This window comes from Nymphaea colorata, chromosome 1 (genome assembly GCF_008831285.2).
Source record: "Nymphaea colorata isolate Beijing-Zhang1983 chromosome 1, ASM883128v2, whole genome shotgun sequence".
NCBI lineage: Eukaryota > Viridiplantae > Streptophyta > Magnoliopsida > Nymphaeales > Nymphaeaceae > Nymphaea > Nymphaea colorata.
In genome coordinates, this window is record NC_045138.2 from 31,332,320 (window position 1) to 31,357,180 (window position 24,861).

The 24,861-nt window shown below is 38.2% G+C and overlaps 4 protein-coding genes across 9 annotated transcripts; 2 read left to right on the forward strand and 2 right to left on the reverse strand.

Moving 5' to 3' along the window:
* Positions 1 to 6,254: 6,254 nt before the first annotated feature.
* On the reverse strand, positions 6,255 to 7,671 carry LOC116265765 (non-specific lipid transfer protein GPI-anchored 13-like). Its single transcript, XM_031646650.2, has 2 exons — positions 6,791 to 7,671; positions 6,255 to 6,703 (listed from the first exon to the last, which is right to left on the reverse strand). The coding sequence occupies exons 1-2, from the start codon at positions 7,128 to 7,130 to the stop codon at positions 6,513 to 6,515; spliced, it is 531 nt and encodes a 176-aa protein (XP_031502510.1). The 5' UTR covers positions 7,131 to 7,671; the 3' UTR covers positions 6,255 to 6,512.
* A 2,301-nt stretch (positions 7,672 to 9,972) lies between these two features.
* LOC116250325 (non-specific lipid transfer protein GPI-anchored 13-like) lies at positions 9,973 to 10,902 on the reverse strand. The gene is made up of 2 exons (XM_031623958.2): positions 10,578 to 10,902; positions 9,973 to 10,310 (listed from the first exon to the last, which is right to left on the reverse strand). Exons 1-2 carry the CDS (start codon positions 10,900 to 10,902, stop codon positions 10,114 to 10,116), a joined length of 522 nt encoding a protein of 173 aa, XP_031479818.1. The 3' UTR covers positions 9,973 to 10,113.
* A 529-nt stretch (positions 10,903 to 11,431) lies between these two features.
* LOC116250316 (non-specific lipid transfer protein GPI-anchored 10-like) lies at positions 11,432 to 12,197 on the forward strand. Its single transcript, XM_031623953.2, has 2 exons — positions 11,432 to 11,879; positions 11,998 to 12,197. The coding sequence occupies exons 1-2, from the start codon at positions 11,432 to 11,434 to the stop codon at positions 12,195 to 12,197; spliced, it is 648 nt and encodes a 215-aa protein (XP_031479813.1).
* Positions 12,198 to 20,268: 8,071 nt separating this feature from the next.
* LOC116245843 (FCS-Like Zinc finger 8-like) lies at positions 20,269 to 24,309 on the forward strand. 6 transcript variants are annotated; one of them, XM_031617420.2, is made up of 3 exons: positions 20,269 to 20,392; positions 21,641 to 22,704; positions 23,765 to 24,309. In XM_031617420.2, exons 2-3 carry the CDS (start codon positions 21,677 to 21,679, stop codon positions 23,898 to 23,900), a joined length of 1,164 nt encoding a protein of 387 aa, XP_031473280.1. In that variant the 5' UTR covers positions 20,269 to 20,392; positions 21,641 to 21,676; the 3' UTR covers positions 23,901 to 24,309. The 6 variants fall into 6 exon arrangements, with proteins under 6 accessions (XP_031473280.1, XP_031473277.1, XP_031473281.1 ...); XM_031617417.2 differs by having other exon boundaries at positions 20,338 to 20,490; XM_031617421.2 differs by having other exon boundaries at positions 20,338 to 20,490; positions 21,641 to 22,698.
* Positions 24,310 to 24,861: the final 552 nt, after the last annotated feature.

Here is a 24,861-nt window from a genome sequence, read left to right on the forward strand (position 1 = left end):
CAAATCACATACCATCGAAGGGATCTAATTAAATTCTCCACCGTCGCAATTTTTTACGATCACTGACGTCACTATGCGCATCAATGATGAATGTTGGTAGGCCCCCATCACATGCTCTCAATGTAAAACTTTCTGAGTGAGTGGAAAGTAAATTTTTTTTACGGCCTCGGATCTCATATGTGAAAGATCAACAGAAGCACATATAGTTGGTTCAGCTTATCAAGATTTGTGAAGAACATGTTAAAAACATGTTGGCGATGAGGCCAATAATTAAGATGCACCACAGCTGCATGTCCATGATTGAATGATTCTTGTGAAATGCAGACTTCCATGCATGTTAGGTGCAGGTTTATCCCAGCAACAAAACTTCCTTTTAGACATTAAATTAAACTAGTCGCTATTTCGTACAAAACTTCCTTTTAGACATTAAATTAAACTAGTCGCTATTTCGTTGAGGGCACTCCCCATATATTTGAGGAGCATTTTATATAAATTATAGACACAAATAATGTTTGAGAGTTTTAAACTATGAGGTTTTTCTTGATTATAATACGGCAAATTTGAAAAAAAGAAAAAAATACGATAAACTTTTTAAATTCTTTAAAAATTAAAAATAAAAAAAATAAAAAAAAAGTGAGAAATTAATAATACAAACATCATAAGATAAGTAGATTTACAATAAATAAAGAATAAAAAAAAACTGTTTGACGTTAAAAAAACTGAAAAAGGTGAAAAAACATGAAAAAGTGTTAAAAATGGGTTAAAACGTTTTTTTTTTTGTTTTTAATGTTTTTTTTTCAAAAACGTATTTTTAATTAAATTTTGCCGGCACATACGCACATGTATCTTCGCTCCTCAATTAAATTGTTTCAATCAGTAGCCAAGCGAGGAAATTTTGGAAGAGTGGTGCTAAAAATAAGAAAAAAAACTTAAAACCCTTCAAATACACAATCGAATTATTGAAGGGCAATTGCCCACACAAACCCACAACCAGTGGCTAAATGAGAAAATATTGGTTGAAGGGTGCTAATTCAAAAAAAAAAAAAAAAAAAACACCTTAAACCCTTCAAATACACAATTGAATTATTGAGGGGCAGCCTGGTGACCAATTGCCCACACAAGCCCACATGGCTTTGCCACCGGTCGTAACAATCAAACTTTGACATGGTTTGGAGCCGCATAAATCACATTTTGTACGGCAACTAGAGAATTTTAAAAAAGAAAACCTGAGACTCATTTGCTCTCAATGGGGGAATTGATCAAGAAATGAAAGAATATTGCATGTGCAATCAAAATTCTGTTCTATAATACCGCCAGAAGTGAGTGGATTCTGCCAGCTCCTGACGAACTAGCTAAGCCGTAAAATATCAAAGATATAAAATGCACACAACTTGGAGACAAGCGCGTCAGTTCAACAGGAAGGCGACGACAACTTTGAACGTTGGCAATATGTATGTATTCCACCACAAGTGGATCCCAGCTAGTTGCTGCTTTTTAAAAGGTGGCCGGCCGATCACCGTGACCGGCCATCGGCCATCAATAGCAGGCGACAAGGACAAGACATCGGGAGATTAGCAAGAGAGGGGGAGAGAAAAGACGTAATCTATCATAGGTGGAGTAGTTAGAATTAAGAAGAAGACAGGCGGTCAGCCGCCGTGTGCCTGGTATCTTAGCACACCGGAAAGATTAGAATCGTTGAATTTCTTCTAAGTTCTGATATCGTGCACGCAAGAAAAAGATGGCAGGAACTCAAATTGTATTTGAACAATAGCTAGCGCTTGGATTTAAACTAATATCTGGTCTAGGGGCGGAGCTGCTTATATATATATATATATATATATAGCGGATAAGGGGCCTCTGAAAAACTTATATCTGAATACATATAAAAACTGTTTCCTTAGCTTCCCTTCAATTAAAGAATTATATACAAGTGTAAGTGTCGCTTCACACTTAAATTTCTGGGTCCCTACTGAGTTGATCTGTCTCATGTTCTTTAAGTCGTTCTGGACAAGAGAAGTTACCCACAGGACATGGCAGGATCCACAAGCACATTCTTCCGTTACCATAAATTTGAAGGGAAAGGCACTCCTAGAGTGGGGTTGAACTGTCCCTTTTTTTTTTTTACCCAAAAAAAAAAACTCTTTGACATTAAGGAAAGGCAAAGTAAAATGATTTTGTATACCATGTTCATACCGAATAAGTTAGATGTTAGGCTTCTGACACGACATTATGTGTTATAAGTTGGGAATGACAAAAACACCCTTGATGGCATGTGATTAGGGATGAACAAGAGCTGAGTCGAGTCCAAGTTCAGTTAGCTCGAGCTCGGCTTGACTAATGAAACTTCAAGCTTGACTTGGCTCGAGCTCGAAAATAGCTCGACGGAAGTAGCTCGAGCTCAAGCTCGACAGTTACGTGTTGAGCTCGAGTTCGACTCGATTAAGGCTCGACAAACTCGTTTGAATAGAATTGATATTCATCGTTACGTGTTGAGCTCGAATTCGACTCGATTAAGACTCAACAAGCTCTTTTGAATACAATTGATATTCATTGTTACTTGTTGAACTCGAGATTCACTCGATTAAGGCTCGACAAACTCGTTTGATAGAATTGATAATCATCGTTACGTGTTGAGCTCGACCTCGACTCGATTAAGGCTCGACAAACTCGTAAACTCGTTTGAATATATCGACTTCATTAAGGCTCGACAAACTCGATTAACCCTCGAGATCGACTCGGCACTTACGTGTTGAGCTCGAACTCAACTCGATTATTTGAACGAGTCGATTCATGAACTCAAGCTTGACTCGTTAAGCAAATGACTCGGCTCGAACTTGTTCATGAACCGAACTTTAACCAGTCGAGTATCTGGACTCGTTGTTCATCCCTGCAAATAAAACACGATTCTCTTGGTTGTGCTGCTGATAATTTAACGGTAGTTAAATGCGCTCACAGTAGACACTTTCTCACCTGCACCAAAAAAGAAAAAAAATTGAAGGCAATATAGCAATTAGCAAGAAACTTTGTTCAACCAAATTGTTTGAGAAAGTCTCACTCTTCAACGACTTGGGATAGAGACCAGAGAGGTTTGACAATTGTCTAAGAGCATCTTATTTTCTAAAGATGCGTTTATGATTCGAAAGCAATTGACAGATTCATTTTCATTTAAATTTGATTGACAAGTCCACAAAGACATTTTTCTAGTAATTCCCTCCTCAAGCTTTACTTTAACTATTATTAGCAGCATACCTAACGTCATGACTTCATGTCATAATTGGTAAGAGCTGACCTATCATTCTTAACTCATTTGCTTAATATGCTAAAAGGCACCTACAAACGCAGTGATCAAAGAAAACATCTTTATTTGAGATATCATAATGAAATAATATCTAAGCTTCTAATTAATATCAACTTAACCTAATTATAAAGTGAAATAACTAAAAGACCCTCCAACTAAGATTTCTTCTTTGTATTATTGGCCTTTCTTGTTTTTTTCTATCTGTTCGACTTCTAATGTCTTGTAGTAAGTCAGCAACTTTTCTGCTTCAATTGATAATATCTCTTTTCTCGTGTGACAGCCTTTAACTATTTTTGTAATTTTAGTAATTTTACGCACGCAAAAGTACTTTCACCAAACTAAGACCATTCAAAAAATTATTACTTAGATCAGTGTGTGGTTTACATGTTCGGCGGGTAACACGAGGCCCCTTATTTGATTGTGTTAGGAGATGGGTGTTTTGGTCATTTTGAAAAAAAAAAAACTCTTTTGGATGCTCTTGGCCAGGTTTTTGAAGCAGCAAGTTTTCCTGGGCTTTTTGGTAATTTTACAGTTAAACAATCTAAGGTGGCATATTTTTGTTATTAGCAGGGGCAGAGCTACAAATTTTTGATGAAAAGTGCGGAATTAAAATTTTTAAATTTTAACATAACTCGAAATATCAATTTTCAAATTTTTATATGGAATGTAAAATTTTTATATAACATTGGGCTATGTATGTGATAGGCCGGAGCATCCGGATCAAGGGGTGGAGGCAGTGTAGATTGTGAGCGGGCAATTGCCCACACAAACCCTACAAAACGTCTTATTATAAATATAGATATTTTTGAGCCATTTTTGTCATTTATATAAAAGAATTCAGGTGTGTTTTTAAAATTCCCCAAGAAAAAAGGGAAAGGTTTTTGTTAATAATGAAGAATTTACAAAGAAAGATGTATAGGTGAATTATTTCTACGTGCATCAATAATTGATAGGGAGAGGTGAACATGGAAACGGTGGCCGGCAGAGTCAGCTCCATGTGAAGGCGATAAAATCATCGTACCAGCAGCATCCAACACAGGAGGTCTCGCCATGTGACGTGCGCGATTCAGTGACGTTGATGCTTATTTTTGGCGTTTCCAATCAAACAGGGGGGCTCAAGTACTGGACGTCGGAGTTCCACGCTGTTAATTCGGATGGAAATGCCCAGAAAAAGTTGTCTCGGGTTAAAATGGTTCATGTAAGAGCTTCAGACCTGAAGAAGTTATTTATTGTGTACTTCCGGTCCAGTAATTTTTCATAAATGGCCTTTGCTTTTTCTTTTTTTCTTTCTTTCTTTTTTTATACCTTGAGAATGATGAGTTTCTAAGGACCTTGAGAATGATGAGTTTCTAAGGATGAAGTAGTTAAATTATAAGGAGAAAGCGCAAGAGAGGGAGAGAACATAGAAATAAAGAGAGGTTTATATGAATAAAAGGAGGATCAAAAGCGGGAGGAATTAGGGATGTTAACCGATTGGATTTGAATCGAATATACCTTTAATTGTATATGTTTTTTTGGATAGTAATATAGTTAGATTTGAATTCGGATTCAAATGCAAACAAAGAAAAGTCATATCCGAATATGAATATGAAATCCAATTATTAATCCGGCTTATTTTTATTTTAAAAAATTGGTCAATTTTCAAAACGTAAGGACATTAGGTGTAGGATATTTCTTTAAAAATAAATCTGATCTGAATCCACTTCCAAATCTGATAAGATGTTATTTGTTAAACCTGAGTCTCATCTGATTTCTTAATCAAATATTAACTTTTCTTTCATATATTTTTTTTTTCGAAACGGTTTGGTAGATATCCAATCCATATTGGATATATTGACATTCCTATAAATGAAAATAGAAGAAGCTTGGGTTTCATGTTATGTTGTCAAATATTGGGGCAATAGTTATATCAACGCCAAGAATCCTTATGTTTCCACGGCTTTTCTAGACTGAGCTTTTAATTTACTGCACAATTTTTTTTTGTATTTTTCATCAATTTATTAATTAGTTTTGTAATGACAATCCGAATCATATTAATTTCTATTTATCCATTATTTACGTCATATGGGATGCTTTATTTTTTATAATGTTCCTGTTTATTCATTATCTACATCATACGAGACGTTTATTTTCCATAATTTGTTTCGAGGTTCCAGTCTACATGTGTAAATTCCGGTCCATAAAAAATATTCTTCATTTTGCTGCATATAAGTATTGATATTTGCCTAGCATTTGTTCTTTCGCATCAGTTTTCAAAGAAATAAAACCGGAACTATAATTATTTTCATAGATCATTGTCCAGTAGACACTAATGTCACAGGCATCGTTTTACTTGCATAGGGTAAGCACGACATGGCGATATTTGGAATCTCATGTTCGAGCATCTGGTTATTTGCCAACAAATAAAAGAATAATATCCTATGTTGATCGTTTCAATTAGGAATTATCTACATTACGTATTCATATTATTCGAATTCAGAATCCAATAAGATTAAAAAAAAAAGTTTATACCATATCTGAATCTCAATTTACAACCCAAATCTGATGCAAATTTGATGTTTAATTCACATCTAATTCGGAATTGAATAAGATTAAAGAAAAGTTTATATCATATCCGAATCTCAATTTACAATCCAAATCTCGGGTTAGACGGAGCAGGGTATTGGGGGCTCGACCTGGCTTGATATATGTGTTGAAAAGTCACATCTTCACAATATATATATATATATATATAAACTTTATGACTCTTTGGAAAGCATTTGATATATCGATGTGTGTTTTTAGAGATATTAGAAAAAATGAAATGTTAAGAGTTTGAAATAAGAGTAGACATCAAATCTAGCGTGATGCCAAGGGGAATGTTAAAAGAAAATAATTAGTATAGGATGCCGTTAGTTCCTCTTCATATCAGCGGCCACGAGAGGTACGAAAAGGGCATGCGAAATGAGCGGTTCCATCCCAAATATAATTCTGGATATCTGCATTATGCATTATTTAAGATGAGGGACCAACCTGCGGGGGGGATGGAGATCGGATTCCTCTTAATTTCCTGTAAATTTTACATCAAGGGAGCATATTTAAGATGCCATTTAACCATCAACCAATGCGATGGATAATGACATGGGAGGATAGATGAGCAAGGAATTGAAGCATTTCTCTGGCTTGTTCGAATGTCTTTGATCGGTAGAGCGCCGGATAAAATGCCGGAAATGTGCTATATTAGGAGCCATGCAGCAGCTGCGATGAAGCTTGCAACAGTTCCAAGCCTGTAACTCGCCGAACCGACTCCCCCGTTGAATTGAGGAGAGACGGGCGAGCCAGCAGGGGCGTCGGACAGCAGCGGCACGTTCAAATGCATCCGGAACATGCTCGCTTCATCAGAATTCGGCGACAGCCCCAAGATCTCTGCAAAAACAGGCGACAAGGTTAGGACCCCCTCCTGGAAAAATGGCAGAAGAAAAGGCAGCGGCGGTCGAGGAGGAAGAATCATGCCTGGACAATCCGAGAAGCCATGAGAGATCCTGCAGACAATGGTAGACGCCATCACCTCGAGAAAATACGGCGTGTAGACCGGCGACGTCTCGTTGCCGGACAGCTGCAGGTACCTGCAGAGGCAGCGGGGCCAGTAGTCTTTCAGAAAGTTGAGCGAGCCGCAGCAATCCGAGGTGGGCTTGGATCCGGCCAGCATCACGTATTTGCAGGACCTCAAGAGGTCCATCGGCATGTTGCAGCGGAATAGCTCTTCCGGCTCCGGACTCTGGGCGGTTGCCGGCGCAACAGCAAGAAGCAGCAGCAGCACCGCCACCGGGAAGGAGGTGCCCGTGGCTGCCATCTTCCTTGCTCTGCTCCCTGGTGTTGTGATTTGATTTCCTCTGTAGATCTCTTGCTCCCCGAGGCTCTCCGATCCGATGCATCTCGGTGGTCTGGCTTTTTTGTAGAGGGGAGAAGAGGAGACGGTGTTTCGATGGACAGGCGGTGGCTGCTCCCCTTCTTTAGCAAATCTTAGCTCGGAAAATTGCCCCTACTTTTCAGATGGAAAATTGAGTTGGGATTTGCTGGTTCGATCTTCGGGGAACCGTTGGACCTTGACCAATGACCGGACCTCTTCTGTAGATATCTATGCTTTGGATCAGGGCCTGACGCCTATCGTTGAATTTACATGCTGTTTTTAGGTTCAAGGGTTTGATCCTGGCTACCCAAATCCAGTTCAACCAATTCCACGCAAGTTTTTCAAGCGTTACAAGATCTTAGTTAGAAATGGATCATGTCCAGAAATTCTAGTGCATGATTTGGGCATCTAATTCGTTTTCTTCTCATCATATAAGTTTGAGTGTTGTTTCGGCTTTCTTGTTGGGTCGCAGGATGAAATACACCTCTGATTTGCTTAACATAAATTCGAGTTGAGTGTTTCGGCTTTCTTGTTGGGTGGCAGGATGAAATACACCTCTGCTTTACTTAATATAAATTCGAGTGCTTAATCTGTATTTGTTTGTGCAATTATTTGTATGAAAAGTAAAGCATGCATGCACAGAGTGTTGGAACGTTTAGAAATACTCATATCTGCTGGGGCATTTGTATAGATCTAAGGATAAATTTTTAAAAAATCACCTTAAAAAATAAAGAAATTTTAAGAGACACTAGTTACCACGTAACTCCGCCACTGATTAAAGAAGTCACAGAAACTGAATGTACATATCACTCTTTCGAAATGGTTTTAAAAAAATAACATGATTGCAATAACTTTTTTGGCCTGTAAAATCAAATCTAAGCAATGAGTTTTTTATGATTTTTTTTCATTCTAGGCATAACCTCACAACCGGCTAATGTTCATGGATAGCTAAATATTTAAAAGTGCTATTAAAAAGTAACGTAAACCATCTTAAAACACCATAAACCGTTGCCAACGCTCCTATGGCAGAACACTTTTAGCCGTAAGTATTTTGTCATCTCGTACCATTTGACAGCCGGTTGATTTCAATTCCCCAATATATAAAGAATTGAAATCAGCTGCCGCTGGTTTTCTGATCACTAAAAAAACATTAAGCATTGTAACCACTGAATTTTCAATCTGGCTTAAAGTTCGTGCTTTGAAGGATAGACCGTAGATAAGTACGTATGATGAGTGGAGCCAACTCAGGTCCAACTTGAACTCGAACTCGTTCGTCTAAGCTTGACTTGTTTGATAAATGAGTCCAGCTAGAGCTTGAGCTAAACCTCATCAAATAAACGAGTCGAGTTCAAGTTACACGAGCTTGTCATGACTCAGTCCGAGCTAATGTTCTAATGTAACTTTGCGTTTGATTAAAAAAGGTATGTGTTTTTTCTTTTTTAGTTTTTTTCTTCAAAAAGGGTATTTTTTATCATTTTATTCAATTGACTTTACTTTTTTCGTTGTTAATGCGTTTTTAAAAAAAAAACACACATTTTTTTTAACTTAATCATTTCTAAAAATATGCCTTTTTAGACCAATTCAAGTCTTAGATATGCCTTTAGATAATCTGTCAAGCTGTCTCCTTATCATTCTTCTTTTTTAGCTTAATTATTTTCTATTATCTTCTTGCTTTATAAGTCATACTTCAAATTTTCTTTCTATATACAACAACTCTAGTCACTGATTTTACATCACATAATACTAGTCTGCATATCATTCCCTGCTTGTTTGCTTGTTATTTCCCAATTTACTTGTTTCATATATGTCTGTTTTTGAGTTTCTCTATATTAATCCTTGCTTAATGGGGCATTGACAGATTCATCCATGATCTATAGGTATTGCAATAAAACCATGCTTAGGTTTTTCTTAAGCATTCCAAGTTAGTCTCCCAAACAAAATGGTTTTTCTTCTATTGAAATGACACAAGCGATCTGAAAAAGGAACAGGGAGAGGGTGGAAGAGTGAGTTAGAGAGTGGGATAGGTGTGCTTTCTAAATTACAAAAGTTCATCCCGTTATATCTTAAACTTGCAAATATCCGGAATGGATCTGAAAAGGGTTTTAGTATCATGATTTGGGATGAAATGACGAAGAAGCTGGTTATATGCACCATACTATACTCGTGTATGTATACGATTTTTTTGCACCAACAGTAAAATTTTTTGTAAAAACAAATTTCTGTATCTGATCTATAATTGGTGTCAGATTTAATATATATGCTGCTTTACGACCATACACCAAATATTTTGTTTCTGAGTTTGGATATCTGACTCATCCGCTAAAGATCCAAACCCATTTACATACTAGTTAGATGGATCTGAATTCAGCTTTTCACCAAATCCAGTTAAGTCGGATTCAAACGCTGGATTCGACATGACTCAAGTAGTTATACACCTTATCCCCTCGTCTAATTTCCATGAGAAGCGAGTCTCTTCTAGGGTGAGTTTCGGGTGAGCATGAAGAATATTTCATCTTACCGCTTGGTTGAGAGCCTCCTTTAAAGTGAACTAGTAAGAACATCCCGTATGTGCTGAATTCAAATTCGATTGTTAACCAGACTGGAACTTAACTTCTTTTCAAGTTTGGCGGATCAGATTTAGCTGATAATTTGGATATTGGACAACATCTGAACCAATGACGCCTCCTAAAGGGTTATCTTGTTGAAATTAAGACGAAAACCAATTACAATGTAAGAAAAAGGAAAGATAGAATGGAAAGAGAGGCACCACTGAGAAAATGGGATCTGAAAAAGAGGATTGGAACAAGTCCTTTGTATTTTTCATTTTCAAACCATTGAGATTGACAGCAATGAGGACACACATAAAAGAGATGGAGGAACTGAAGATCGCCATGGATGTCTTGGCTCAGCTAGTTCATGCCTGGTCTTAGGCTAGCGCCCATGCAACAGCTCCCATCAAGCTTACCATGGATCCAAGCCCATAGGTCTTCAGGCTGCTCTCTCCACGACTCTCTTTAAGCGAAGAGCTCAATCCCGCTGGTGCATCCGCCGACACATTCAGATGCGTATTTTCCAACTTAAACATTTGTGCATCATCCGAATCCGGTGGCAGCCCCAATACCGCTGGAAAACATACCATAAGCACATTAGAATCTTTAATATATATATATATCTTTTGGGCAGTTCCTGATTCAAGTGTAAATTTCGAGGTTTTCGATCTGGGCGATATCTGCATGATTAAAACTCTTTGGCAACAATTAAAAAAAAAAAAAGTTCAAAAGATTGGTGCAATTGTCATTGCTCCGGATCTCTATGCTGTAAATTAATGGCATTTTGACAGCAGAGGATACTATATGAAAGGTGCAAAGTATGAGGATCAAGAAGACGTGCCTGGACAGTCTGTGACGGCGTGCGGGACGCCGCAAATCTGGGCTGCCTGGTAGAGGTCGGCATGGTGATCGGAGTAGTAGTCGGAAGATTTAATGGCGGCTTCCCTGAGGAACGTGCACAGGCAAAGGGGCCAGTAGCGTTTCAGAATCTTGTAGGAGCCGCAGCAGTCCGTCGACGGCATCCCGCCTCTCGCATTGACTGCTTCGCACGGCGACAGGATCTCTAGAGAGTTTATGCAGTCTTCTAGCTCACCTTGAGCATCTAAGGCAGATGCAGAGGAGACAAGAAGCAGCAGCAGCGCCAACAGCACCATGCTTCTGTCCATGCTTACAGCTGCCTGTCTCCTCCTCCTTCCTCCTTCCTCCCCTTTTTCTTAGACCGGCAACCGATCTTCTTTCCTTGTTTTTCTTGTGGTGTTGGATTCATGGGGAGGCGTCTGCGTTTTATAGAGGGCTGTGGTCAATGAGAGGCTACCATGGTTTGGGTGTCGTTCAAGCGACGGCCTTTCTTTAGAAAATCTAGTTGGAAGCTGTGGAAAATCACTTTCCTAATCCTATGTTGAGATGAATCACAGAAAAGAAAATTTTGGAGTGGAAAATCCCAAAACCCACCTGTGATATTGTTGAGCGCACCAGTTAGACTGCAAATCACATCCCATTTTTAGAATTGGCTAAGATTTTCACCAGATAGTTGCTGGAATGGCTAAAATCGGACAAGTTTATGAATAATGTGACCTTTAATGGAGTCGCAAGGCAGTTTTCCAACTTGAATTTGCCTAAAAAAAGGAACCTCTTATCCCTCTCTCCATCTTCATTGAATGGCTCATCATTTCTTGCCCAACCACTCTCTATAAAATGCATGGCCAGCCCTCAGCAATTGCAGGACCAAAGAAAAAGAGGAAAAAGAAGGAGGAGGAGGAAGCAACCGGGGAAGAGGCAAGAGCAGGGTGCCAACCATCAGCACAGGCTGCAGACATGGCTGCAACTGCAACCTTGGCCTTGCTCCTACTGCTTCTTGTTTCCTCAGCATCCGCCTACTCCGACTTGCGTGAAATGCTGATAAATTGCCAAGTTCCTATGAACCTCTTGGGACCCTGCAAATTCGTCGCCGACGACGGCCAGAAGCCGGACGAAGATTGCTGCGGATCGTTCAGGGCCGTGAAACCATACTGGCCGCAATGCCTGTGCTCCTTCCTCCTGCAAACCAGCATTAAATCTTCGTCCCTTTACTCGCCCCACCACATGCAGCTGCTGCAAGCGCCGAAGCTCTGTGGCGTCCCTCATGGCATCTCCGACTGTCCAGGTTCGTCTTCCTCCTCCTCGACCGATTGGTCGTCAAAAATTTCGGTTTTCTTGTTCCATGATCAAGAACCAGAAGCTGCGTGAAATGAAATCTAAGGTGCCTACCACGTGATTTGTAGATGTTCTGGGACTGCCATCAAATTCCACCGCTTCGAAGTTGTTCGACGTGGAACACGCATCGTCAGGTGTAGCGGATGATTTGCAACCGGATTCGGCGCTTGGAATTACCAGCTCGAGCAAAGGAGCCGCTGTGGAGATCTACCGGACCCTGGGGTTGATGGCGATCCTGATGGCCGCAGCCGCACTGATCCTTGCCTAGAGCAGTGCTCTGAATTTGAAGATTACTTATCCGTTGATGACTACTTGAATTTGAAGATTGCATCTCTGTTGGTGATCCTCAATCGTTTGGAGTCTCTCTCCGACATCCAGATGACCGGAGAAATCCATGAAGCTGCTTATTTAGTTGTGTGTAAGTGTTCATATCTATTATCCGTCCTTCGACCGGACGGCTGGATATATTTTGTGCGTTGTGGAAAATATTCTGATGAAGGCACGAATTTAACTTCTATTAGCCAGAGAAACAGAAAATGCAAAATTACATTTTTTGCAATATTGTCATTCGCTAAATTATACTGTTCGTCTATTTCTAATGTCACCAAAACGGATAAGAATAAAATATATATTAGAAGTAAAAACTATTATATATATATATAATGAAGCCATTCTTAGGGTTTACATCATAAGTGTGACTCTTGTTAGAAACTGAAAAATGCTTCTTAAATTATATGCCAAAAAAAAAAAGTCCAAAATTGGACGTTGGCTTAAATAATGCAGCTGTATAGTACTTTTATATTCACATGAAAACTTAAAAAAGTGAAGCTTATAATGATTTAAACACTTAAGTGACCACATTAAATAAACTACATTAAAATCTACCAGTGTGGCTGCATTCAATTCATAGGGAATCGACAAAGCTACTAATTCACTGGATCGGCCAACTCACCAATTGAAATGAATCATATAGTCCTCAAACATCGAATTAAAGTAATAAAAAATGCTTACAATAATATAATATATCAAATCCTTTAGAAATAAAATTGAAGTAAATGATTTTAAATGAAAATTTACTGGTCACACTGTTGAATAGGGTAACGAATCGAATCAAATTGAAGCGCAAACTCTGCTCACATTCCCACGGTATTCGGGAAGAGGAGACATCGTACATGTCAAACACGTGACATGCACAGGAGACCACTGCATAAGCACAAGATAGTAAAATATTTGCCATACGTTCAGCCTTTTCGTTTCCCCTTTCAGACTTTCCATTTTAAAGTGAGACATATGATAAGGAATTTTTCGTCGCACTTGAAAGGGGGACACCGTGCGGCAATTATTGCAAGGCCAGAGTCTTTCGAATATATATATATATATTGAAAAAAATGGTAAGTATTCTCATCATTATGTTATATTATTAATTCATGATTTTTTTTTTGTGTTTTTATTTTAAAAATTTATCTGCTTGAAATGGATGGCTCTAATTAAATGAAATGGACTCCAACCAAATGACTGAAACGCCCTTAACTAAGTTTTGTAGAAGATACATAACTTGGTAACCTCTATTTTCGTGAAATTAGTTAACAAAAATTCGTTATCTATTAAAAAAAAATCTTTGAGAGAAAAAACAAAAAAAAAGGAAATCCAACTTTGTGGTCTGTAGAAAATTACTTGGGCTGTAGTCCCAAAATTATGGATCAACAAACAAGATCCAGACCCATAGTCAGACTCGAAGGACATCAGTGTCATTCTGGGCATTCCGAAGGCTATGAGCAGGAACGAACAGAAAAACCTCTCTGATCCGGTACTTTCCGATTCCTCCTCCACGTGTCTGGGCCCCACGTCCCCTGGCCACCCTCGTACGGACGAGGAGTTAAGACCGTCGATCTAGGCCACAAACATCAAGGGGAATCTCAATCTTCAACCGTCCACGTGTCCAGATTTTAAGTAGCTCCATGCAGAAGAAACTGAAGAAAAAACTTTTATATATTTGACAATTGACGACGAAAAAGAGAAAAAGGGAGAAGTTAACCAGAGTTAACTAACCATGGTTAGGCGACATGGCAGGCAAACGACGAGCACGCTCCAATGATGTTCCCGACGGTCCGTTAACGTCCGTTAACTGTCATTATGTTGCCAGAAGAAGAGCGGGACCCAGGGCCACTTCACGGTTAACCATGGTTAGGACCACGAGTTAGAACTCGTTTCAACTCATACGACTGAGCTTCGCCTAATTAAATATAACATTTATCATTTTAATTAGATATAGTTTAAGACTTTAATTAATTTGATGAAATGACATGTTTCATGTGACAGCCCGTTCGCCGGACCTTGACTCAACACGACTCCGCTCGACTCGATTCATCGGGCTTCGCTTGTTAAGAGATCTAGCTTGGTCCGAGCCATCGGGCTAAGTCGCGAACCCACTGAGCTCGGTCGTCCTGGCCTTTGGGTTAATATCCCGTTACCAGCCAAGGGAACTGGCAGAAGCATGGCAGGGCCGTCCGCCATTTGCCGTCTTTCTTGAAACGGCGATTAATTGGCGAGGAATTGAAGGCTGTCTGAACACACGGGACAGTCATCATAATTCAATCGCAGCATCATTCATCGAGTTTTGTCGTTTTCTGCGAGTACGAATACGGTGAAACATGCTCGTATATTATACGGTTGGTTTTGGATACACTTCAACGTACGCTTGAGTCCCTGTATCGGATCGGGTGGCGCTCATACGCGTTCAAAGATTTTTTTTTTTTTTTGCAGTTTTAATCATTTAAACTTGTTTCTAATTGGTTCTAAGTAATTAGTCAGCAGACCAATAAACTCGGGAGTCAATACTAATGATGATACTACCATTGGGGTCTAGGACTGTTTCGTGGTAAAGATGGTGGGTGGAGATAGAAATTTTTTATTAGAAATGGCAAATTAAAGTTTTTAAATTTTAATATGAAATCAAATATTATTTTTTTAAATTTTTGTATAAAACAAGTAAATTTTTTAAAAATTTATATATAATTTAAAAAAAATTGAAGTGGAGCCAAAGCCCATGCGAACCCCTCTTAGCTTTGCCCCTATGGTAGCGGTGTATCTCTACTTGAATACCACAACCTGCCATTTAAAAAATAGTCACAACGATCAGGAAAATTAACTAAAGACTTGTCTTTTTGCTTGCAATCCGATCGACCAACTAGGTTATGTTGTTTAATGTTTAGCTATTTAATTTTAAAGCTTTTATTTTTTTTTTATTTGAACGTGGCCCCCCTCCACAAAGAGGTGGTCCATGAAAATTTTTGAATATTTCAAGAGAAATATCAAAAACTCTTTCATGCCTGAATGTTTTAGATTAATTAGACGCTTGAATTAAGATATATAACACAATAAGTAGGCAGTTAAATGATAAAATATTGAAACAAGAGTTTGTTTTCTGCTAATTCACGAAGCTTAGGCGTATTTTTGTATATAGATATCTGGCTCTGCCATATTATCCAACTTGAATTGGACCAAGGTTCATAAATTGTAGCGGATTCCACGTACTGACCGAACTTAAAGGGGTCCGGACAGAATATTAAATTAGTCTTCTTGTTCTTGTCATCAAATAAAGGCACCAGTGGGTTTGGTATGAGTCATGTTGGGGTCTAAATGGAAAATATCCAAAACGTTGGGTACCATTATTTAATGCAGAAAAGGAGAGGATTAATTGATTTCTTATTGTGATATTTTGGTGAAAATGATTTTGAGGGGATAACATTTTCCTTTTTTTCCTTGTTTTTTATTATGCAAAAGGTGCCTTGGTAATACCTAGTGCGGTGAATACATTTTATGGTCGCATATGCAATGCCTTAACAAATAACATGTGGTCAATGGCGGAGTTAGAATTTTTTGACTATGGAACACTTTTATAAAAAAAATTATTTTTGAAGGGACACAATATATATAAATAAGTAAATAATTATAAGAAATCTATGTAAAAATATGCAAAAATAAATAAAAATTTTTGTTGCTGGCGTGGGCAACTGTTCACACCCTTTAGTTTTAGAAGACACCCAAAATTAGGTCTATCCCAAACTTAATTTACATACATGGAAGATATTTCTGAATTCAAGTTTTGCTTGAGTTAGCTCGAGCTTAGTTGAGCTAAGCTCAATATCTGCTAGGCTCAAACTAGAGTTTCATTGAAGACAGCTTGCTGGATGCACTATTTACTTGCATATCTAAAAAGTTTCATCACTAAACTTTTCGCCTTTTGATCCTCTTTGATTAATGAATTCTTTGCATAATTTCAACCTCAAGTCCTTAGACAAACCTAGCATGACATCAGTGGTGAAGCAAAAACTTTTTAGTTGAGAAAGACCCTTCACATACTTAGTAAAATGATTGAGCGCCACTAGATATAAATAAGCAGTTCCGATGGGCATAACATAGCTGGTCAGGCCGTGGGTTAGTAAAAGTTTGGTGATCAGTTTGATTCCTAAGAGTGTTATTATTACGGATTATAAACGGCAACAAGCACTATTCTCAGGTTCAAATGAGCAAATGTAAGTCCACCCAAGTCTCGAAGCTGCCCTAAAACTCAGAGCCGGACGAAGGGAAGTTGGCTTCTTCAAGGTATCTTTGGAGCCAACTAATATGTAAGTATATGAATTTTGTGCGACTGCATGTGGTTCAAACCCTTGCATCACACACATCTAAGGGCATTTATGGACTGAACTTGGACCAATGGACTGAACCCGGGCCGACCCATCCGATCTGGGTTTGATTTTGCAGGGCAAAAGAAGAAAGCTACCATATAAGACAACCAGTTTGTAACCCTAATTGGGTAAACACATTCTAACTTCTTTTAGGAGATTTAAGGCATTCAAACGCTTCAAAGAGAAAATGATATGAAAATTGCATTCCCTATACGTAATGTTAGTTGGTGAGTCATAATCATCTGCTGTAGCTATTGCTTCCAACCTCTAGATCAAGAGTCTATGACAAGATGATTGCCATTATTATGGAGTTATACAATCACTAGGGCCCTATCCAAAAGTGTGAAAAATAAGAAACTTTTATACCAAATGAAAGGGACAAGCGTTCATGAACTTTATAGGTTAAAGTGAAAAACAGCCTTCTATAGGGAATTTGTATTTTTTTTTATAGAAAATGTCAAAAATGAAGCTTCAATGCAGCCAAATTTGAACCGCTAGAATAATGAATGACATGCTATAAGCTAGGAAATCATGACAGACAAATGATTCGATGAAAAAAAGAAAGAGAATCTAAAATAGACATGGGCTTCCCTTTGAAGTCTAAGGTAGCAATTGGACAACAGATTGAAATGATTTTTTTTTTTTCAAGAAACTTTGTTTTTGTAAAAATCATTTTCTTAATGAGTTTTGGAAAACATAGGTTATGAAATTAGTGCTTTCGTGCCACTTGAGCCGGCCAAAAAAGGAGTTTCGGAGTGCTTTGCGTGTAAAACGCCTTTCTAGGCATGCCTTTAAAGGTGCGTTTGGATGGCACCTTCAAAAAACTTGGTTTTGTGAAAACCTAGTTTTGAAAAACCTGACTAAAAACCTAGTTTTGTAGAACTTGGTTTCGAAGTTTGGATGACAAGCGAAAAACTTGGTTTAGAAGTAGTTCCTCATGCCTTCCATGAAAACCAGGTTTCGACAAAACCCAGTTTTAATGTCATCCAAACCCTCTACGAAACCCAGTTTTAAGGCAAAACCATGTGTTGTCTCCCGGTTTCTGATTGTCATCCAAACACCTCCTAAAGTCATTCTTTCCGGGATTGAGACCGGAGGAAGCCAGACATTCCTTACATTTGAATGCATGATCTTGAAATATATCTCATCTTTCAAGAATATTGCAATTTTTTCTAGAAAACCGTATGATCACATCTAGCGTTTGAATATAACATTCAAGAATATGATCAATTATTATATTATATCACATGAAACAGAAGCAACATGATTTTTTTTTTTTTTTTGAAACGTACGTTCTGAGAACATGCATTTCGAGAACACAATGTCCAGCTCGGAGTAAAAAAAAACTCCAGAGAAACACGAGCCTCAAACACGAAAGTTAGGATTAACAAGATTGCATGGTGAAAGTACCACGTATATCATAACGAGGGAATCTCGAGATTTAATATTCGACAGATTTTTTTCTCCTGCCTCGCACACGTCGGGGTAAATGTTAGAAAAGTGAATAATGGATGCTCGTACCAACTGTCCATCCCACTTGTTGTTTGCATCACTATGGTTAAAAACTGAGGTGTACCCGCAGTCCTGCCTTCCTCTCAATTATTAGAATCCCGCAGCAAGCTAAGAGGTAAAAGAAAGAACAAAACAAAAGCAACAAAAAGTAAAGGGACTTTAGAATCAAAAGCGTCTGTTACCGTCGGTAAAAAAGGAAAAATGACAAAGAAACTTTTGTGTTTGCAGCATACAAAAGGTTTAATGAGTTAAGCACACTTGAGAGTAAGACTTCAATAAAGTTGGCCATATTCTTGTGTACTGAGTACTGAAAGGTGTTGAGATGAAGACTGAAGACCCTATGTAGAGTCTCAAAGCGGATTGGCATAATGGGTACCGCAGAGACTTATAGGCGATCAGTATCTGTTTTGAATGTTCGAGATGTTAACTTTTTATGCTATGCTTCTAAAAGAAGCGTCATTGACGTGCAAGTTGAAACATGACATAAATGGTACCCCAAGACATGAAAGTATGCTTTTTATCTTACGAAAGAACTAGGGGTTGGACAGAAGCTTCGGCATTCAGTCGGGTGGTGAGTTTTTCCCGCTCACCTAAAAGACCTTTCATAGAGTTTCATCTTTTCAGTCGGGTGGTGAGTTTTCCCCATTCACCTAAAAGACGTTTCATAAAGTTTCATCTTAAAGTGGAAACCTAATATGAAAAATATAAAATATCTACTAAAGGATTTATGTACCCCAATCATGCATGTGCATGTTCATGTCTGCACATGTGTCCCTTTCATTATACTAATTAATCTCACTAATCCTCCCAAGTAAGCTGGTTGAAAGGAAATCAACTTCTCCAACCAAATTGAGATGAACTTGGTATGAAGAACAGTAGCAGAGGCATGTGTGTGCTTGCGCGGGCAATTGCCTGAAATAATCTGTTTATATGTTAATTAACTTATAACTATTATCTTATTTATACATTGGTGCCTTTTAAATGTCTAAAATTTAAAGTATTAATGTCATAAACCATATTCAATGATAAGCTGTTGTTGAACCAAGGCGCAAATTTTGAATTTCGGCCCTATAAGGTGCCTGGAAATCATAATCTAAAATATAGTCCTAAAATCTCAAGGTTTGAATACGAATCGTAGTCACAAATATTGTTTATGAGTTTCAAAAAGTTAGGTTCATCTGGAATACAATATGGCAGAGTTGTTTTTCTCAAGAAAGCTTAAAAAAATTAAAAAAAAAAAGATCTTAAAAGTAAAACATGGTAAATAAAAAAATGTAAAAAACATAAAAAAAACACAAAAATATGAAAAAACAAAAGATATAACAAATAAAAAAGTACGTGAAAACCCCCAAATGGGAAATTGCAAAACAAAACATTTTTTTCGTGTTTTTTTGGGTTTTGGTGTTCTTTACAATAAAAACAAACTTTTTTGCCATTTTCTTCTGCTTACTCATTATTAATATTTTAATGTTTTTTATATAGAAAAACACGGTATTTGTGACTATGCGGTTGAACTAACGCAACGGATTAGAACCCAAAGTCCATGGTTCATATGGGATTCTGTCCTCCGAAAATACTGAAAACATGTCTGATTTCCTGTGGATCGAAGTATCGGTTTCATGTCAGAACCCGCTCCAAGTCTAAATGAAAAATGGTATAGTAGGTGCGAGCTCCAAATGTAATATATGGATCTCAAACTAACATAACATACTTTGGGCATGATCTCAAAGTCGCCATTGCCATATAGTTAGGGAAGCCAATGGGTTTGGCAGGATCCATTATCTGATCCAAATCCAAGTCTTATCAATTTGGGTTGGCAAACTAAACCGGATCCGTTTACTAATCCAATTGTGGACTCATTTCATTGGTTCCACTCGAGTCCAAGAGATCCGAATTATTCAAGTGCTATGTCAATAGGTAGGTAAAAAGGCAATGTTTAGCAGTACCACCTTCAACTTCTCGACCAGATTTTAGCCCATCAAGTTGGATCTGACAAATCCCTGCATTTGATGTAAATCGGATCCATTTACATGCTTTAGAAATGCATGAGTTTGTGGGAAAAAAAAAATCAAATTCAACTATTACCTGAATTTTTAAGCATATAGATATTAGTATGCTGTACATTTATACGTATTGCGCAGGTCCATGCAGAGCATGACTTGGGTTCCAAGACTCGTCTCGCTGATTTTGATGCACAACACTGGAGAAAAAGGAAAATGGGAAAAGAAAAAACCAGAAGGAAAAAGAAGAGAAGGAAGAAAAAGTAGTCCACAAGATTCAATCCTTTCTTATATATATGTCATCCTATTTGTTTTCCCACATTTGGGACTCTGATCTCTCCCACTGACCTGAAAAAACCAGGTTGAGCTATTATCCCAGACACCCACATTCTCCCAGATTGCAGAAATCTTCCTCTATGGGCATTGATCATCAGATTGTTCCTTCTTGGTGTTCTAAAATTTCTACCATCTCTGCCTCCTTTTGATGGTGTCTTGCTTGTTTCTTTTGTTTTATTCATGGAGGATGCTTTCTGCAGCTTTTTTTGGTCCTTCACACGGTTTTGCGTTCCCTTTCCGTTTTGAAGCCATGTTGGTTTTTTCTTTCTTGGCTTTATTTTTCTTTAGTTGGTGATCCTCCATTCATTTCCGTTGCTACCTTTATTTTCTGGATTTTGGTGCTTTGGTATTGCATTTGCATGGTTGTTTGGTTCCTTTGTGTTTGCTTTTAGTAGTTTGGGTGTGGTTTTTCACTTTTCCTCTCGATCATTTCTGCAGGTCATTTCATTTCCTTCTGCTTTTCTTAATGTCTGTTCTCTCTCCACACTGTGAGATGGTTTTCAGTTTTCTTCTTCCATCTACTGTGGCAATATGAAGATGGTTCAGCTGCCCTTTTCTTCTTACCTTCCTAAAGCAGCATGAGTCTTGTCCATGTGAAGCTTCCTGACCTTTCTTTCCATTAACTTCTATCTGATTCAATCAATTTCATTCATATATTCTTGTCTGCCTTTTATTAAGGGGAAAATCTCGTTTTCTTTTGGTGTTTGTGTTGAAAAAAGAAGGATCTTCCCTTTTCCTTTCCACTATCTAAGCTTTATTACTTGTCTCTTGCTGGTGGTGGCTTTCTTCTAATCTTATTTTAGTCTCTGTGCTGTCCGCTTTTTGAGTTTTTTTTTTTCCCTTCTGGTTGATTTATGCAAGATAGCAAAAAGCTTTTATTTGCAATTTGTAGTGACAGAAAAACAACTCCTTCTTTTCCTATCATGTTTATTATGTTGCTGAATGTGGGTCCTTTTTCTCCTTCAGTTTGTGACCATCATGCAAGATATTTATGCTGTAATGTTCTCTTTCAATCGAAAACTAGTATCCGTAATATAGCGCCATCGGCGCCATCATCTTGGTTTTATACTTTTATCCGTCGTTTTTATGTTGGTCCTAGCATCGACTCTTTTTCTGTTGATTAATCATTTGGGTTGTTGAAGCTAAGTTCTAATTCTTCCTGTTGGCCTGTGCAGGTTTGAAATCTCAGATTTTGTTTGGGTTTTAAGATAATGCTGAGGAAGGTCAAGAGGGATCAGAGTAAGGGAGAGCTCATGCTTGATCATTGTTCAAATTTCACACAGAAGCATAAAAGCACTTCCTTTTTCAGGATCCCCAGCTTATTTGTGGGGTTTACTCCCAAGAGTGTTTCAGACTGTGATTCCGTTAGGAGTCCAACTTCCCCTTTAGACGCTATAATTTTTTCTAGTTTTGGATGCTCATTGTGGTCACAAAAGTCAGAACCTGATAGTTTCCAAAGCCCGAGGAAGAGCTGGTGTTCTGAAGGCATAGGTCTTGGTATTGTTGGCTCACTCACTGATGTGGAAACCCGTCAGGCTGAAAATTGTGCAGGGAAATCCGATACCAAGAACATACTCTTCGGTTCACAGTTGAGGATCAATGTCCCTAAGGGCAGAAGGAGTCAAAACCATTATTTGGATAAGATAGTTCCTCCTATAACAAGTCCCAAATCTTTACCAAACTACGTCTTCTCTGCACAAAGCAGGATTAAGTCTGGCCTTTCGAACTTGGGATGTTCTCAGGTTCCATCAGAGTCAAATGCTTTCCCATTGGAGGCCGGAAAGTCCATTGATCGTCGACCATGTTCATCTGGTTCTATCCCAAACAGTGCTAGCTTCTTGTCGAGGCATGCTCAAACGGACTTGCTCTGTTCTGAATCAAATGTGAATTTGAACAATTCTGCGTCGGACCTGCCTCAGTTAGACGTGGGGCTTCATGGGTTCCCAACCAGTTCAAACTGCAATCTCAGATGTGCTCTATCTGCAAGTGAAATTGAGCTTTCTGAAGATTACACATGTGTGATAACTCATGGCCCAAATCCTAAGACAAAACATATTTATGGAGATTATATCTTAGAGGAGAACTGTATGTTTGAGATTCCTGCTGGCAGCAAGCCAGACAAGATGAACTCAGATGTGACATCACCTGATTGCCAATCTTTCCTGCTGGATGATTTCTTGAGCATTTGTTTTGCTTGCAAAAAGAACTTGGTGCAAGGGGAAGACATCTACATGTACAGGTTTCTCTTTAAAAATCCATGTAGTTAGTTGCATGCTTTTGCTGTTCTATATTTGAACAAAAGTAAGAATTGCATGATCTGAATGGTATGCCTTTTTTGCATTCACTCCTTCGAATATTTACTATTTTTTTGGTGATAAGTTTTTTGAGTGGCATTTCTCCAGTTGTTGCTTAACTTCTTGCAGTTCTGCTTTCAACTGTTTTCTTGATATCGATTCTCTCATACAATGATATTGTACTTGATATTTTTTCTATTCTTAACCCCGAAATTGTATAGGTTTGTTAAATTGGATACTGATACTGATTTTAAATGATTTAACACGAATTTGCACTGATTCTGCTAGTAACTTGTTTTTGCAGAAACTGATGTTCGGTTCGAGCATGACTTACGTTCTATTTTATTGCTGTAGCTTATCCCTCCTGCTTGTTCTTTGCCTGATTATTTTTCACACCGTTATTTTGAGCTTTTGACAGACCATGTTAACTTTTTTTTGCTTTAGGATTACACACTGGACAAAATGCAAATTTCGATGCTTTTTTTTTGAGGTGGAGTGACCTATGTATAGGAATTAGACTAATTCATGTTTTTCCTTCTATTTCTTGTTTCAGATACTTTATCCAAAATATTAAGTACTTGATGAGTTTGAGCCCACGTTTTCATAGTTGATCCTTTTTAAGGCCTGGAATTAGTTCTCATGCTTATGCTGCATATGTAGGCCAGTGATTCATCATAACCCAGATCAAATTCAAAATTCATGGCCAGTTTGTGGATAGCATGGCCTTAAAATTTCGGCTTATTATTTGATGAAGATTAATCCGTTTGAATCTATAATAGATTCCTTTATTTACATTTATATGGGTCCTAACTCTGTCGTTATTTGTTTGAAAATGCTTGCACTTCCGGTTTCACTTTGCCCAGCAGTTGTAGCCAGTATCCGCAGTCTGTCCTTTCTCTCCCTCTCTTATAAAAACAAGCGCACACGGACATTCTTCAGTTTGTATTTTTAAATATCAACCATAGACTAATGATTTTCTGAATTTGTTCTTTGTCACTGCCACAGAGGTGATAAAGCATTTTGCAGTTCTGAGTGCCGGGCACGAGAGATGATTATGGATGAGGGAATGGAGGATACTCTGGAGACTTCACCGCCTCCATCCAAAGCTGCTTCTTCCGATGAAGTTCTCTTCCCTAGCTAGGCCATGAGAACAAGCAGCCATAGTCATAATATGAGGAACTTAGAGGCAAACAGCACGATCAACCGTTCACAAAGAGCTGTATACAATTGTTCTACGCAGCCACGGATGATCAGTATGGAAATTTTTCTTGTCTACTATTTTGTTTAACAATGGGGATAATCATCCTTGATGCCTTGAGGATGGTTCTAGAGCAGAGGATCACTAGCAGGAAATAAACCGTAGAGTGCCTCAACAAATTTTTCCTTTAAAGTTTTGCAGGTTCCTCTTGTACGTTCTAAGTTGGAGACTGGAGAGCATGTATCAGAACTCTGGTTATTATTGCAAGCATGCTATTCTAACACATCTTTTCCTCATATTTTGTCCCACTGCTAGCAGCAATGATTTGTCTGAAAAGAATCAGGCTTCACTATTTTTGGCAATCTCTCTCTCTCTCTCTCTCTATATATATATATATATAATATATCCCAGCGGCGCTGCTTGTTTATCATTTATAGCTTATTTAACGTTCATCCATCTCCACGATTTCAAAGTTCTGTTGGTATCCATCCCGAAAAATATCAAGGTTGCATTTTCTTCAAGTGTTTCTCCAGCCTGAGTCGTTAGTACTCATGCAAGAATTATATACATATGAAGTGCATTGTAACAGACTGACCAGTATATGCGAACAGTGCAAAAGATGGAGACTAATTTGTAAAATGCACATCCGTGGGATTAGGAATCGCAAAATTTAATGCAAAGAACTAGAAGCTCCCCTAATATTTCATCCCAAGCAAGGACAAAAGCTTCTGGAAGGAATACTGTAAATTACGACTTCTTTCTGAACCACTGCAAAAAAAACGGAACAGAGGAGACTTTTACAGTTTCACTCATGCCCACACATGTTATGAAAGAACGGTAAACATCGTGTTCTGACAATTACAGCATGAACGGGAGCCATTTTCTTGGTAATATGTCATAATGC

Excerpts from the sequence above, each read along its gene's own strand:
- LOC116265765 (XM_031646650.2), bottom strand. The coding sequence starts at position 7,130 with ATGGCAGCCACGGGCACCTCCTTCCCGGTGGCGGTGCTGCTGCTGCTT. Across the intron at positions 6,704-6,790 it reads TGGCTTCTCGGATTGTCCAG|AGATCTTGGGGCTGTCGCCG; the intron begins GCATGATTCTTC and ends CTGTTTTTGCAG.
- LOC116250325 (XM_031623958.2), bottom strand. The coding sequence starts at position 10,902 with ATGGACAGAAGCATGGTGCTGTTGGCGCTGCTGCTGCTTCTTGTCTCC. Across the intron at positions 10,311-10,577 it reads CGCCGTCACAGACTGTCCAG|CGGTATTGGGGCTGCCACCG; the intron begins GCACGTCTTCTT and ends TATGTTTTCCAG.
- LOC116250316 (XM_031623953.2), top strand. The coding sequence starts at position 11,432 with ATGCATGGCCAGCCCTCAGCAATTGCAGGACCAAAGAAAAAGAGGAAA. Across the intron at positions 11,880-11,997 it reads TGGCATCTCCGACTGTCCAG|ATGTTCTGGGACTGCCATCA; the intron begins GTTCGTCTTCCT and ends CGTGATTTGTAG.
- LOC116245843 (XM_031617420.2), top strand. The coding sequence starts at position 21,677 with ATGCTGAGGAAGGTCAAGAGGGATCAGAGTAAGGGAGAGCTCATGCTT. Across the intron at positions 22,705-23,764 it reads GAAGACATCTACATGTACAG|AGGTGATAAAGCATTTTGCA; the intron begins GTTTCTCTTTAA and ends TCACTGCCACAG.